We start from the raw sequence: 16,154 nt of genomic DNA, 5'->3' as shown, positions 1-16,154 counted from the left end.
CGAGGATACATTACTTTCCGAGCATCCGACGAGACCGCGGAACTCGCGCCAGCACCCAGGGAATATTCGGCCATACTACAAAACTATAGAGGCAGAAGAATGCGATATCCCCCACCGCACAAATCTCTCAGCAGAGAGGAGGCTGTCACTTGGAGACAATTACAAACAGGCTCTTTCCCAAACCTACATATACTAAGCAAAATGCACCCTACGATATACACGGACAGATGTCCCTGGTGCGACGAAAAACCTACTCTATACCACATCACACGGGCCTGCCAAAACATAGACGTGGTCCCCAAAATACAAAACCCGAGTGCGGAGCAGTGGGAGACTCTGCTGTCCGGCGACCGCTGTGAAGACCAACAAGGTCTGGTACAGCGAGCTCAACGGGCGGCAGTGGCCAGCGGAGCCCTGGACTGAGGGCAACCGACCACTGATTAGAGGCGGACGACTTCGACAGGGAAGGTTCCTGGGGGTAGAACCAAGACGTCTCTGAAGATGCCCCAAACCGCAGGAAAAATCATTAGTGTAAATAAAGTTTTCCCTTCCTTCCTTCCTTCCTTCCTTCACCACCACCACCGTTTGTTTCCGTCCTGTCTGCCAGTATTTTGTTTTACAAAATTAGTTGTTTCAGTGCGTGCACCATCTCTCTGTACTTAGGCGGACACTCGTGCCATCGTAATATCCGACTCACCGGCCTAAGTAGAAGTGCGTGACTGTACCGCAAAGAATAAAGTTAAAATAAAAACAAATGCTCGTACCGGTTCTCTGAGCGCAGGCGAGGACACTGCGCAGACGACGCGCACGCCAAGTCACCGTTGTTGCGACGTTTGTGCTTATTATTAAGGTAACTAAGGAAGTCCATAAAGACTTATTTAGCGACAGCGGATACAACGTATGCATGACAACAAAGCAAAGAACAGCCTGCATACTTTCGTCCAGTGGCGTAATCCGGTCGCAGCATGGATTAGACCGTAAATTTTGCATGCATTTCTACGTGGTTGAAAAGCTCATACACTGAACATGTATATAAATGAGCCAACGTAATTTGTTTTCAATACGCTGTCCTTTTTATTGCAAAACTCACACAGTATCTGTCCATTTTGCATATATTTATGAAATAGCATATAACCCATGCAGTTAAGGATTCAGTTCGTGAGACAGCGTTTAATAAAGTAAGGAGCTGTGCCTAGTACATCACAATAAAGCATGCGAGCTGAGAGACGGCTGGTTCTTCGTAATATGTATACCAAAAGAACGAAATTTATTGCCACGAAGAGAAGGGCATTATAGGCAACACTGCTGTTCCAGAGCTTCGCAATTTAGGCAAACAAACACGAAGGGTTGGATGACCTACATACTGCCGCTTAAAAGTAAACGATTCTCAAAGCGTAGCGGCTTTTTATTTTTGGTAACATTGCCGCTTTGATACAGCAAAAATATATTTAGCAACAATGCTGGAAAAAGGTATATCTTCATAGGCGACCCAATATTTGAACTCAATTCACATAACATTTATGGGCTGAAAGAGCGAATGTCACTCTGACGCCCACCCCTTTCCTTTCACAGGCGCATATAGCAATGTCCGTCACCGTTTTCCATAGGTGGTTACGGTAAAGGTGGATAGAAGAAAAGAAATGTAGATTTTGGACACGTCAGGATGAAAGCGAAGTAGAATTGGGTAAAGTGTCCTTATCAGGACCCAATTTCTACCAGGTCAGTTACATGTACCCCGCCACCAGATTTGATATACCCACAAAATACAGTCGCAAAAAAAGGGTGTCTTTTTCAGCACGTAAGGGAAGGGCAGGTCAGTTTAACGGCCTTTAGAAATGCACAGAGAAGAGGCTTGAAAACAAGGAAGCCCAGTGGTCCAAAAGTCCTGAGGAAGAATGTTACAATAAAGCAGACCAACAGCTTGTAGGTGTCACTGGGAGCCGTGTTGAGGACCTGGCCAATAAGGCACTGTAAAAGATAGAACGATGCATTACATGCTTAATGTGAACAAACTGACAGTTAAATCAATGCTAAAAACGTGAATAAGTCCTCCTGTTAAAAGAATGTTAACGCCACGTTCTCTGCAAACAAAGAAGACTCCTAGACAAGTTTTAGAGTCCTCTTGCGCTCCTGAGCTCTTACCGCTAACACAAACGTTCACAAGCGATCGATCGGTCGACCTGACAATATTGCGTGAGAATAGCTCTTGGCCACCGCGAAGGCCACCGCACAAGGTTTCTTACATTGCTTGATGTATTTCCTCTGTATTGTTACTTGGTTTTGTGTAAGCGCGAGGCAGCCGCATCGGAAAACGCAGCAGAAAACTTTCTGTTCTCACATGAAATTTTCTTGTAGTATTTTGGGACCTGACAACAGAAATTCTTTTTCTAAGAGCAGAAGTTTCTGTAGTATTAACCAGTCTCCTGTTGCAACGACAAAGCCAGTTGTGTCGGAACAATAGACATCTTCGCAATGAAACCCAAAAAAATCGAGAGTAATGACAAGAAAACAGAAATTTCTTTTGTTTCGAGACGGGCTCTGTCGTAGTTTTAGACTGAGACGGGACGCGCGGCGCGTGGCGCGTGGGCCACGATTGTGCAGTATTGGCAGCTCTGTTATGCCCATTTAACTGCACTCCCCTACGCCGAGCGTGCTACGTACCCACGGCAATCGACGCCGTCTCTAAGTAGAGGCACTCCTTAGATGCGTGCTCGGTTCCCAACCCAAAAGTTGTGAGTTCTTGCTGTCTCCTTGTTTATTTCAGTTTCGTTTTTTCTTTAATCGATCCGCGGCGTCCTCAGTCGCTGCACTCTTTTTCGTGACATACTGCTCCCAATGCTCACGCATTAAAATGACAGAGATTAATTGTACCGCTTGCATACCACTGTGTAACCTATAAGAGAAGATGTACGCAGCAGTGTTCAAAAATATTAGCAGCTAGCACATTTAGAAGCGGTGCTAAGCAAAAATCAAGTGAAATCGTCCGTTATGGCCTAGAGCTCGTTAGCCCGTTCTTTTTTAAGTTGTTTTCTACATCTGCTAAGCCAAAACAATAGGCGGCAAGAAATTCGTACGTAGCGAGCCTGCAACGTTCAAGGCTCATTCGTGTTTCCTGAGTGAAGAAAAAAGTTATAAATGGGTTTTGTAGCTAAAAGAATATTCGCTTTCCCTACAAAATTTGGGGCAGCTTTTTCTGAAGAGTTTAGAGCTGTTGTGTGAAGCCATATCAGGTAAATTAAGGAGCGCCTCTTGTTCGGTGCGGGACAGGTTTTAAGGTGAGATTCTTATACCTATTTGTTTTAATTAGAGCCTTAGTTAGAAAAATAGCGTAATCATGAACTACGAAGTAATGCACTTGGGGTGATTTTATCGCTGATAAAAGTCTCAACAAGTTCTTACCACCAAATCCATTCGGGACATCTATAGTGCAGATGAGAAGGGAAAACAGCTTCTACTATGTTTTCCGGGAAATGTTCGGTAGCCTAAAATTTACAGCGCCAGCTATCTGGCAATCTGAACAAAGGCGTAGTCTCGTGTCCGTTACAGTACTTCCTCTCCAGGTTATAAAGAAGACGCGGAACCTTAATGTCAGTCGTAAAAAAATTGCTCTACACAGCTCGGTCTCATCCGACTGGCTGAAGGCGCCTCCGGGACACAAGACCTCCAGACCAGCATCTAAAGCGGTGCCGCCTGCCGCCCGAGGTCCGACGAACCGGGAGATCAGCCCCTCAGACTATGACACCCGGGATGAAGCAGTGACCATGTACAACGACCGAACTAACTACTATAGGGACAAAAGACGGATTTATCCGCATCCGCATGTGGACCTTAGCAAAGCACAGGCCACGGTGGTAAGAATGATCCAGACTCGATCTATTCTGAGCCCCACAGGTTATCGTTTATTACGAAGTATCGTTTATTATAACCCCCGCATGCTTGAATTCCCAGAACCAGGCAATTCAATCTCACATATTATGGAGATGTGAGGTCAAGCCTCCACCTTGTATGCTCCTGCCAGCTCTCTCCGAAGAGAGCTGGAATCAACTGCTGCTGAAGCAGGAGAAGACAACACCGGAAGCTCTCGTTAACTGGGCTTTGGAGGTCACCCCTATACGGGAGTCACACTGAGATACAGTCACCCGCAATCTGCATATCACTGGGAATAAAGTCGTTTCTCTCTCTCTCCTCTGCGGCCCAGGGACTAGGGGGTGGGGGAATGCCATTTCTGTTGGAAAATAAAAGTACTTCCCTCATCCTGCTGTAGGCAGTTCATAGACTGTCAATAGGATGTTGCCTATAAAAGCTATAGACTTTCTATCGGAAAATTCTGTGCAATAGTCTATAAGGCAATACAGATACTATCTGCAGTCTATAGGCAATATATGGATACGTCCAACACGCTCTTATGGAGCACTTTTGGTACTTACCGCCGTAACTCGTAGGAATCCAATCACGGCCGGCTCCTGAAACAGCGAGACAGGGTTTACGTCATAAGCGCAGGTATGAAGAGCATGCATCACATCTTTTGACTAGGTTTGACTAGTATTTAACACTCTCTGGAAAGACAAAATTCGGTTTGACGCATTTTTTTACGTGTAACCGATTATCAACGAACCACCCGTGGTATTGTGCCTTGCAGATAGTACTGCAGCGTGAAGCGCTCGCGCAAGCGCAGTGGCAAAATGATAATGAAATAATTACTTTTATACGCTGAAATCTGTACTTCAGCTAAAAGGGCGCCGTAGTCAAGGACCATGTAATTGTGCATCAATACCTAAGTCAGCTGCACTGAAGCACTCAACAGATTTCGTCTTGTCTGATAAATTTGTCTTGCAACTCAGTATGCACATCAAGGGGTCTGAACGATGGAGTGAGAGCAACACGGCAATTTTTAGGTGCTCTCTACCAGAACAGTGAGGGAAAGGATTTACCAGAACACCCTTGTCTTTATTACAGACAGTGGTGCGTGACAATGAAAGCCCTCGCACGATATATTTTGAACTGGAAATAATTTAAAGAGAAGTGATAAAAGCTGCTCACTTTGTATGTCTCACTGCTCGTTCTAACAAAACAGACTGGAGCAGAAAACTTTGCTTACTGTCGTCTATTTCATGCACTAACTACATTCATGAATTGAAAACGTAATAGATCATTCCTTCTCGATACGGTTCACTTCTGCTTGTTTAGTCAATGGCCATTGTTGAGCGAGAAAAAAAAATTCGTGCTGAAATTAGTGACTTGATTGTAGCTAAAGGTGTGATTTGGGTCAGCCGTTGGGTCATTTTACCTAGCGCCTAAAGGGAAGCTGAAATGGTTAATTGAGTGTTCTCTTGCTTTTTAGGTTCAAATGTGCAACATGCATGAATAATAACCAATCAGCCGGTACTCACATCCACTGGCTTGTTTTCATCGCAAGTCAGACCAGTGACGTCCAAGCACTTTAAAGAAAAAAAAACGCAAGAAAAAATGTGGAATTTGCGCGTCGTCAGTAGCAGCCCCAAAATGTCACTGAAACATGGTGGGAATGTGCAATATCTTTTTCAGGAAGCAATTAAAAAAGCAGAAAGTTGCCTACTCAAGTGGCTGCCCAGATGTGCCACACCTGCGTTGTATAGATAACGATTACGAGCTTATGTTTGTTCTGTTTTCTACCGAAGCAGCGCTCACTTAAGACGCTGGGGTCAGTGTCCACTGCCTGTCCCTAATATTTAAAGGGGCAATATTTATCTGTTAAACGCATGATGATTTTTCTATGACCATCCTGTTATTACGTGCTTGGAAACTAAACCACGCGTATAGAAGAGTGCGGTGAGGGGCTAGTTGGTATGACATTATGGGAACAAAACATAACTGCGCAAAAGGACGGGACAAGAGAAAGAGAACCACACGGGACAAACGCGTTTGTCCAGTGTGGTTCTCTTTCTCTTGTCCCGTCCTTTTGCACAGTTATTTTTTGCTCCCACGCATATAGATTTTATTTGAACAAATTCCTCCATCGCAAAAGTTGACAACTGGGCAAATTATATAAACAGCGAGTGTCTTGTAGCCACCTTCTCTTTTGTTTCCTAAGACAAAGTGAAAACTGCTCCTGCTGAGCATGGCATTACGCATACCAGGTTTTTTAGGGAAGCCAAACACTAACTTTTAAAAAAATTGATTTCTGAGGTAGAGAGACCTTTTCTGTGTCAGAGTAATACCAGTGGCGACGGATACTAGAAAAGACGTGAAGCATGATCCCTGCCCTGCCGGCGTTGCGGTGTTCGCAGTTCCCCGTTGCATCGTCCGAGCTGGGACCGAGACGGTCACGTGGCATGTGTGCCATAGAGTGGCGCGATGTGATGGACGTCGGTGTGCCGCACCGCAGGTGCGCGATTTTCGAATTGTCAGAGAAATTGCAACAATTTATTGATTCACAGCGACCCGGTTGATCGAATTTCCTAAATAAAAAAAAACAGCTCTGGCTGCTACCAACGGTGAGCTACAAATTTCCAACAGCAACTAGGCGCTTATCCGTAAGAGTAAAAGTTTCGTATAGCAATCAGATGAATGCTTGTAAGAGTTAAAAAGTTAATTATCAGACTTAAGTTCGTTACTTTACTAGTTATCATGAGCGACTGGCTTGAGTGAGAACCTGTGACTGTGCTTCTCGCAACTTCTCGCAACTTCTCGCAACTTCTCTCTTTCCCTTTTCAGTCCCCTCACCCCTCCTCCCCAGTGCAAGGTAGCCAACCGGAACCACCTTCTGGTTAAAATCGCAGCCTTTCCTCTTCTTCTTTATCTCTTTGCGTCTTTTCTGGTGTCCGGCACTATTGGTACTACTATGCAGCAAAAACATTCTCTACTAAAATGCCTCTAAAAACCTACTTTCTAAAGTTAGTGGCTGGCTTCCCAAAAACACCTGGTATGTTCCGTAATGCTCAGCAGTCACTGCCCCGTAGATTTAGGCGGCACCTTCTATAGAGGCAGGCGAGGATGCGACTATTTTGTCTCGAAACATGTCAACGCTTCCTTCAATTTGTGACGCTCTTGCTTTGCAAAAACGCCCTAGGGCTTTGTAGAACCTGTGATCGACACAACAACGCATGGTACACAACTCATTTGTTCCCGTCAACACAGGTTCTCGCAGAGGTTTTCGCAGCAGAAAAACCCCCCCAAAAAAACGAATTTCTTCGTTTCCTGGAGGCGGCACCTGGCGTTCAGAGCATCAGTGCGCAAGATGAGCAGGTATGTGCACTGCCTCCATCTTCAATCCCTGGCTGCACGTTTAGATTGCAACGCAGCTACGCCTTTTTGTGGCTTCCTTGTTAGGAAGATTTCTTTGGGCGCCTGGCGACTTGGTTCCGGCGGAGCTTGCATCTCACGTTTAGTAATAAAAAATTATGACATGCCCTTCGTTGTAAATATTACAGACTGCATGCCTAGTGATTAGATCAATTATTGCACAGTTTCTGCCTGTGCTCCTGCGCAATCTCCACAGTTATAGCAAGATGTGATGGGCATAAATCCTGCATGGCAATATCTAAAAAATAAAAACTTCGAACCGTTTACCCTCAGGGTATGGAGACTGATCAGGGCTAGCCGGCTACGGAAACAGTTACCACACTGACCACGCCACGTGTGGCTGCCACTACCCCTGAATACTGAGCTCATCTCTCACTACCACCGGTCAAACACAAGCAGCACTAGTCGCTAACTTATGGCTAGGTGGATTCGTGGCTTAGGGAAAGTACTGCCATAATGATCATTGCTTGGGCCTTCAAATGGAATTCTCTTACTCCAGTTGGCCTTTGCAGGAGTATAGAGGCCTGGGTTGAGATGTGCAGCGAGCAGGCAGCTTTGTGCGTACCGTATTTGAGAAAGTAATAAGGCTAACGTTACCAATTTATTGCCATCAAGTGGCTCATTATCACCTAGAAGAGGATACATATGGCTTAGGTTCACATCACGGCGCTTATCCTCGTAGCCGAGACGAGCTGGCGTTCCTGGTGTCGCCGCTCTGCTGTTACAAGACATTTCCAGACATCACGGCACCCTGGATACTTTTGTCAAGCACTGTACATGTGTACACCCTCCGTGTCGGAGAATCCCACCACTGATTCTTGAAAATAGGCTTTTGCGCAACCTCTTCAAGCTTCAATCACTTATACAGCTTCTGCGCAAATATGGTCAATCCTATAAGATCATCGCCTACTTAGCTTCTAACGCCTGTTCTTGCGGTGTCTCACGCTTCGCGTAAGCAGCTGTAACAAGAGGCGTTAGAAGCTTTGTTTGATTTTGCTTAACCACCGAGAAACCACCGAGAAAGCATCATGAAAAATTAGACACCAAGAAGAGGTTGCAAACGACCTAGAGCGATTACCACTTTCTTTAAGCTGATTTACTGTGGTCTGCATTTTCTGAGGCCTATTTTGGGCTCATGTCCCTTTTCCACCTCTTACAACAGGAAGATGAGCTCGGCTTTGTCGTCTCTTTGCACACTACTGAAAGGTAGAAGACAGCATCTCACTTTGGCAAATGGTGTGGTCGTTGCAAAGCTGATGAAGATGGGCTTGCCACAAACAGCCTTCTTATTAAACTTGAACACGTCGCATGATAAGGTGATGAGGCCGCCTGTCGCGGTATTGAAGCTCTTGCACAGGTCCTTTATCGCTGGGATCACAATGTCTAGAAAAAAGCAAGTGTTGCGTATTCAGTGAGGTTATGCATTTATACGGTTGCTTGTAACTTCTTGTGATACGAGAAAGTGTTGATTGACATTGAAATAAGGCCAGTTGAATTCGCACTCGAGGAGAAGGAGCAGAAAAGATTTATTAGAGCACTGTACTCAATTTGGAAAGGGTGATGAGAATGGTCGTTGTGCAAGGTGGCAGTCCCTATTCCGGGACGCCATTGGCCGCCGCCGCTTCCCGTGCTCTCTGGACCAGGGCCCGCTGGGCCTACAGGTCCGAGCTGGACAGGGCCGCCTCCCAGCCCTCCCTAGTTAACTGACTTATAACGGCTATATTTGTATTGTACTGGCAGACCCACACCATGTGCTTTAGGTCAGCATATTGCCCGCAGAATTTGCATCTTCCCGTGAACGTTGGGTGCACGTATTTTATTACGGCGGGATTTAAGAAAGACCCGGTTTGGAGCAGTCTATGGTGGCACTCCTGGGTACTGTCGAGACCTTTGTCTGGTCACGGGAGTACCCTCCTGCAGAGGCGTATATGGTTTGTAGTGTCTGCGTGAGAGATTAGCGAGATTGATATGATCGCTGGGGCATAACCGGGGGATTGAGCGGAACTCGAGGGAAGGAATGCTCGGGCAGCCGCGTGAGCGGCCTCGTTCTCCTTAGCCCCCTGGTTACCGGGCACCCATACTATCTGTTCTTTACTGATAGCCGAATCCGAATGGTTCTCAAATGCGAATAGCATTCTGCAGGCGAGTGGCGCAGTCCTACCCCGCACATAATTTCGGCAGGCCTGCTGCGAGTCCGATATTATGCACGCTGCGTCGGAGGGGGTGGCGGTCAGTGCAATGCCACTTACTCCATCCAGCATTAGCGCGCCGCCACTTTTTACCGAGAGCCTGTTTACGTGCTTTCCCTTGTACACCACGGCAATGGTGCAGATGCCCTTCTCGGTTGAGCCCGCTGTATCCACGTAGCCTGTCTTATTGCCATCGCAATTTTGAATAACCTTTGCCCTGGCTTCACGCATCCCCTGATTACAACTCAATTCATATTTTTCGGGAACGGCTTAACGGTCAAAGTATTTTTCCATGTCTCCGGGATGTCGACTCTCCGTTCTGTGGTGGGGAGCACCGCGAGACTAAGGTTCCGAAGTATTTGTCTGCCGGCGCTAGTCACCGAGAGCCTGGCGATTTGGCTGGTTCTGTGGGCCTCAATCAGCTCCTCCACCGAGTTATGGACACCAAGATGGAGCAGGCGCTCAGTAGGCGCTTTGGCACGGAGTCCTAGAGCTTTTTTAACCGCCATCCGAATCATCGCGTCGAGGTTCCCACGGTCGCTCTTTCGCAGATTGAGGACTGATGATGAACGCCTGAAACAGGCGAACGATTTCTGTTTGATGAAGTTCGCCATGTTTTCCTGATATTCTGCTAATCATCCTACTAAGTTTTTCACCGATGAACTATATTTTTTGCAAGGCCGACGCATTATTACCCCGGTTATTAATTTGTACGCCCAATACCCGAAGCGTCTCCACCACTGACATCTGGGTGTCGTTAAAGTAAATTTGCATGCTCTCGCCTAGGTTTCTATCGTTTCTAATATGTAGGAGTTCTGAATTGCTAGGAGCGCATTCCATACCGCACTCCCGAGCGTAATCTTCCACTACCGAAGCGGCCTCTTGGAGGGCCGCCTCCATCTTCCCCACGCTGCCCCCTGGACGACCAGATAGTAGAGAGTTTTAGTATAGCGTTAGCGTGATAGCGGACCTAAGGGAAATTACGTTAGCGTGCCGCAAGCAAATTATCCCCACAGACAGTTTTAGTATAGCGTTCTGAAAACGTTAAACGCCACCTGCTTGACATGGATGCGAACGGTCCTTCTAAAATGGTCGTCACTGCCGCTACCTTGCCAAATTATAATATTTCCGAGTTTTTTAAACGAATTATTACTGTAGTGCTTATTTTCGTCTGCAAAATGACCCCGAAATTTAAATAAAATGAAAAAACAAACGTAAAGCAGTGGCGCCAAAACACTGCGAAAAAGCTCCATATCTATTTTTGTTTCGTTCCGGACGTTTGTGCTAGTTTTCGGCTGCCTTTCGGGCAGTTGCAGACGGTAGCAGTGCAGCTGGAAGTCCCATTAGGCTTGCGCGCTCCAAAATCGAGAGCGTAGCTCAAAAACTGGACTGAATGGCAGCTTATACTTTATCGTCGAAGCAAGGTAAGTCATAGCGAAAAGCAACTACACCAGTAGTTGCTGGTAAACGTGCCGACCGGAATCGCAAGGACTGCTGAGTCGGCTGAAGCGGGCGGCTCTCGCTTGGGAGGACGCCGCCATGTTTTCCCGCTAAACACGCAAAAGCCGCACCGCTAACTTCTGAAAATTGCGTGCGTCCGCTAACGCTATTTTACCGTTAGCGTTCTGCGCATTCGCACTTTGGACCCGCTATTCCGCTATGCACGCAATTACGCAAAGCCCGCAATACTAAAACTCTCTAGTAATGGCGACTACGTAGATGGCATGGCGTACGCCATCCACGGTGTTGAGCCTCTCGGGGAGGCCCACGAGGGTGACATTAAAAAGCAGGGGAGAGATAAATGCTCCTTGAGGCGTGCCTCGGGTTATATTTTGATGGGCCCGTATTTTTAAATGTAGTACAAGTAAGTGTAGTACGAAGTAAGTGTAGTACAAAATGTAAAGCATGTATAAAAAATTTACTGGGGTTTGGCCTTGGTTAAACCTGGTAGGTTGCGTAAGCATCCATAGCGTTCCATTCGGGATCATCACCGGTTGTAGACGATTCGGTTTCGATAGAGGCGCGGTGCGCCCGTCTAGCAGCGTCTTGAGCGTGCCGCCTTGCAAGGCGCTGTTCGCGCTCTTCATCTGTCTTCGAAGCCCGTTGTAGTTTCCTGGTTTCGTCAAGCCGAGGTAGCCTCCATTTCAGTTGATCAGGCGGCATAACGACGGAGCCGGCAAGCGAGCGAACGCATTTTAAACCCCCCCCCCCCCCCCCCCGTTCTCAAGCCTCCTCTCCACACTCCACAGCTGGCGAGAGCGCGGCGAGGGCAGCGCCTCCACTCGGCAGCGGCGCGGGTACAGCTGTAGTGCGCAGCGCCTCGCGCCGCCTTTCAAGGTCAAACGTGCCTCGCGGCCGCCCCGACGCGAAGGGCTGAAACCTGTCGTAATATTACTTACGCAATAAAAGCATCCCCGAGGCCCCACTTCTGTCCAACATTAACGTTAATATGGACGTTAGTGGGATTACAGTAGTGTTCAAATTGAGAGTCCCAATCGCAACTGCAAAAGGCAGATCGAATATGGGTGGACATCCCACGCACATATTGAGTGACCGTGTTGGATACGAACTGGTCAACCTGAGGACGTTTGTGGTTAGGTCGGTTACCTGTGTGGAGCAGTGTAGCTGTTGTGGCTCATACGTATCAATCACTCCTGAACTAAGCCCAAACATCAACTAGGACTTGGCAGCCACGGGCATTTTTTTTTTTTCAAATGAGCAAGATCTTATGTTGCGAGGACACAGGGACACTGTTGTCATTTTCTGGGTGATTAGATTTTTGCGGCAACCGTGTTGGCTTTCACAATGCTTACTTGTTTACACAGTTAGGCCGCACTGAAGCGAAAAGAAAAAGAAGGAAAGTTGTATGCGAGGTACTTACCAAAATCGTTTCTTTCCACCAAATACAACAAGAAATTGTAAAGCAGGTAAAATTGGCTCCCGAGGTCCAAAGTGGCGATTCCTTCAAAAAGGCACTGGAATGGAAAATGTTTTCAGTTTCCAGCTCCAACAGCCTGAATTTAGCAAAGCACTAGAACGACGTGACGACTTGTACAGTCAGGGACAAAAGTCTCCGGACCACGTGTTCCTCAAACGAAGCTTATAACTCTACTATCAGGCAGCGACTGGAGACCGCACTTGTGGAGATCAAAGAACAAATATTTAACTTTTACCTCCACAAGTGTGGTCTCCAGCCGCCGACTAATAGCAGAGCTATTGGCTTTGTTAGAGGAACACGTGGTCCGGAGACTTTTGTCCCCGACTGTACACTTGGGTGGTCGCAATGGAGTGCGTACTCTTTGCATTAATGGCCACAAAGGCAGCTGGGCCATCTTGGGCGAAGTCCACGTGGTGACCGTGCCCCTATTCACCACAAAACGCACACATCACTCTCTTTTAGGTACTGCAAGAAAAGGCGGAAGTGCAAAAATCCGAAGCGCCTAGTGTCGACTACACAAATGGTTTTCACAACTAATTTTTTTTATTGAAAAAACAGACATATGCCATCCCAAGAAGCAACCAGAAAAGAGCAAAGAAAGAACTGAAAGAAAAAAAACGTTATAAGCAAAATTTTATCCAGAGTAAACCAGAAAAAAAGTTTCATATGTGAGGTGGCAGGACAGTCAAGGTATTTCCTATACGAAGTAATTGAAAGCCCACTTACACAATCGTGACCTTTATTTGCTAGGCGGCGAAGCTCGCCAAGTTGATGTGCGCCGCCACGCTTTGGCAAGCACCGCTCTTCTTTCAACATGTACAGCTGCGCCAGAATTTTGGCGCTGTATTTAGGGGGCACGGTGGCGCCTTTGGAGACCTCGTGGGAGCTGTGCGAGCTAGCAACGCGCACCAAATCTAAACGACGCGACATAAGTTATCACGACTAATTAACTTCGTCTTCATTATGGAGCTTGTGCGGTAAAGCTAAGTTACGCTTGGCGAGCCAGGCGTGATTCGGGTGCTATTGCAAAACCGTGGTGGTCATTGGATAAGCGCCCGGTAATTTTTTGAGTATCAGAACCATGAGGCTATCAGACAGCGCCTGCCAACATGAAGCAGTTCTAATCTGAATCACAATTCTGGTTGTGTATGTATAAAGCCCAATAAACCGACTATTCAATGCGCACCTCATCAAATGCTGTAAAAAATGACAATTTAGATAAATAATTTCAACAATAATTACATTAGTGCATCTGTCTCGACAAAAAAAAAATTAAGGACGATTACGGTTCTCACTAATGTGAAATTTGAGTGCCGCTATTTTGGTGTCAGAGGCAATGTAGGCTCATTGTGTTGCACTGCTTGGTCGTCGGCACTTCTGGCGAGGATATTTGTTCGACTGTAGCATTAGTTGATGAAAGTGAGGATGTACTACATTTCACAGCGGGAGAGAGTGTTGCAGTTTAACAAGAGGCGTGATTGGCTGTTCGTGAAACAATTGAGCATTGCTTGATGAATGGTATGGACGCAATTTTATTTTGGAATTTCTTGCGACGGGCCTTAAAAGAGCAAAATTATTTGACTTCTAATACCTCACGGCCGTGAAACATGTTGATGAACCTCTTGATGTGCTTTTTTTGTGAATCGACTACACTTCTGATAAAAAACTACAATGATGCACCTGCAGTGTGAATTAGTTGTTTCGACGAAGTCTAATTTCTGCCCAATGATTGTTCAACTGAAGTAAGTGTATGAACAGACTGACTTTGAACTGGAGTAGCAGTCTTTCTTGGTGTAGTGTTTACCTTTAACTCCTGTCTTGTGCTCTGTTGCTCTGTCTTTTGAAGTGCCTTTTGTGGCTTTTCATAAAACCTTTGTAAATAGTTAATATTTATCTGCCTTATTTGTGTGTAATCAAAACCATGTTGCGGATACAGCCAAGAGCTTTCGTGCAGTGCCCAGCGACGCTGTTCTGTTCGCGGCGGCGTGGGTTCGAATCCCACTAACGGCAATTTTTAGTTTTATTTGTGGTTTGGCCCGGTTACCGTGACGGCGGTGACGCGGCTAAACCTAAGAACGGACATTTCAGAGCTGCGCTCTGAGACTCTAACGTTTTACAGCTGCTGAATACAAAGCCACTTGGATGCGTTACTCAAATTGTCGTTGTCCTTAGTTTCTTTGGAGGAGAAATTCTAGAGGCCCGTGTACTGTGCGATGTCAGTGCACGTTAAAGAACCCCAGGTGGTCGAAATTTCCGGAGCCCTCCACTACGGCGTCTCTCATAGCCTTAGTCGCTTTGGGACGTTAAACCCCATAAACCAAACCAACCAACCTTAGTTTCTTTGGACATGTCATTGTACAACTGTCCCTATTAATTATTCAACTTTTCGTATTTTATATGGGTTGTTTTATAAAAACGAATAACGCAATTATATGCATTCTGTTGCACTGAGGCCTAAAAACTGGGTTTTCAAGTGAAATATTTTTGTGCGCTTCAGTAGAGCCAGACGAGGTAAATGTGCTTTTCTCTTTATAGTTGCTCCGATAAAAACGGAATTATACAGATATAAAGACCGCCATTAAGGCTAAATAAACGTTTTAAACTCAACTAAAGTGCAGCCAGAAAGTGAGCGGTAAAGAAGTCTAGTTTTCGAACTGATGATGTCGTGTGTCCTCATTCCTAGCTTCCAGAAGATTTGCAGCACAGCATAGCGGGTCTGTGTCGGGGGAAAAACTACGTGGACGCTTAAATCACTTCATGAGTGGAATGCGATGGCATTGGATATTACATTTGCAGCAACTTCTGTTGCTACTTCTGGGTGTGTTTGAGTTAGTTTCTTTGCAGCTGTCGGTCCATCAGCCACCATGTTCTCATTGCTAGCGGCAGTAGCCGTTATCAGCTATACTGTGAGGGCACCGACGTTTCCATATGTCACATTTTTTTTTCTGAAATTTGATAGGTTGTTCTCAACTCGATGGGCAGGTTATAATGAGGGCACAAGGTCGCGTGGCCCCTCTCGACCGCTCAACGAATTTCGCCACACCGGTCATCGGCGGGGTTTCGGTAAGACGACCCCTCTGATGCGATCGCATTAAAATGAGCCGCCGGAAAGTCCAGAGAAGAGCTACATTTTCGTTCGCATTAAATTCACACTTTGCCGGCTCATTATCACATTTGAGCTTTTCGGCCCGCAAAAGCCCCACTTTGGGACTTCCCCTCTCACGTCTAAAACGAAAATAGGACGTTGCACGTAGCTATACCCTGACATTGTGTTGCTGGCGGTGTGTTGCTAGGGGCAATGCTTTCTCTCTAAACGCTGACACACTCTGCGCCCACAGCACACTCAGGGCTGACGACACAGTTGTTTAAAATCTGGGGTGAATTGGGCACATGATTTGGTGAAGCACAGTTGTCAGCATAAGCCACACTAGCCCACCTGTAAACCTGATTAAGCAATTAGCACTTTTGTGTTGGGTTTAATGGCGCATAAGCGTCTAAGGCTATCATGCTCAAGCTCAAGGCATATAAAAGTTGTTACCTCTGGAGTTTTGCATAAATGTGAAAAATAGCAGTAGCGCAGATGCGCCAAAAAGTTAGTTGTATTACCTAGCAATGACAAAGGCAAAATTTAACAAAATGGCTAATAGTACTAGCTTTAAAGACTGTCGGGCAACCTCGGTGACCATTCTTGGCTGGGTAAAGATCCGGTTGCTCCTAACATATCAGATAAACACCTCAGCCTTCTT

General features: G+C 46.3%; 1 protein-coding gene across 2 annotated transcripts in view; it reads right to left on the bottom strand.

Moving 5' to 3' along the window:
• Window positions 1-1,254: 1,254 nt before the first annotated feature.
• The window catches only part of LOC149347226 (uncharacterized), a 29,061-nt gene continuing 14,161 nt past the window's right edge, over window positions 1,255-16,154 (bottom strand). For both annotated transcript variants that reach the window (XM_089586947.1, XM_089586948.1), the window contains 5 exons: window positions 12,352-12,445; window positions 8,507-8,664; window positions 5,391-5,438; window positions 4,428-4,463; window positions 1,255-1,968 (listed from right to left, as the gene is read on the bottom strand). In XM_089586947.1, coding sequence (XP_089443073.1) covers window positions 1,792-1,968; window positions 4,428-4,463; window positions 5,391-5,438; window positions 8,507-8,664; window positions 12,352-12,445 — 513 coding nt within the window. In that variant the 3' untranslated portion in view covers window positions 1,255-1,791. The remainder of the gene's footprint in view (window positions 1,969-4,427; window positions 4,464-5,390; window positions 5,439-8,506; window positions 8,665-12,351; window positions 12,446-16,154) is intronic.

This window comes from Amblyomma mixtum, chromosome 4 (genome assembly GCF_055824585.1).
Source record: "Amblyomma mixtum isolate Tamu chromosome 4, ASM5582458v1, whole genome shotgun sequence".
Taxonomy (NCBI): Eukaryota; Metazoa; Arthropoda; class Arachnida; order Ixodida; family Ixodidae; genus Amblyomma; species Amblyomma mixtum.
This window is presented reverse-complemented; position numbering and strand designations above follow the sequence as displayed.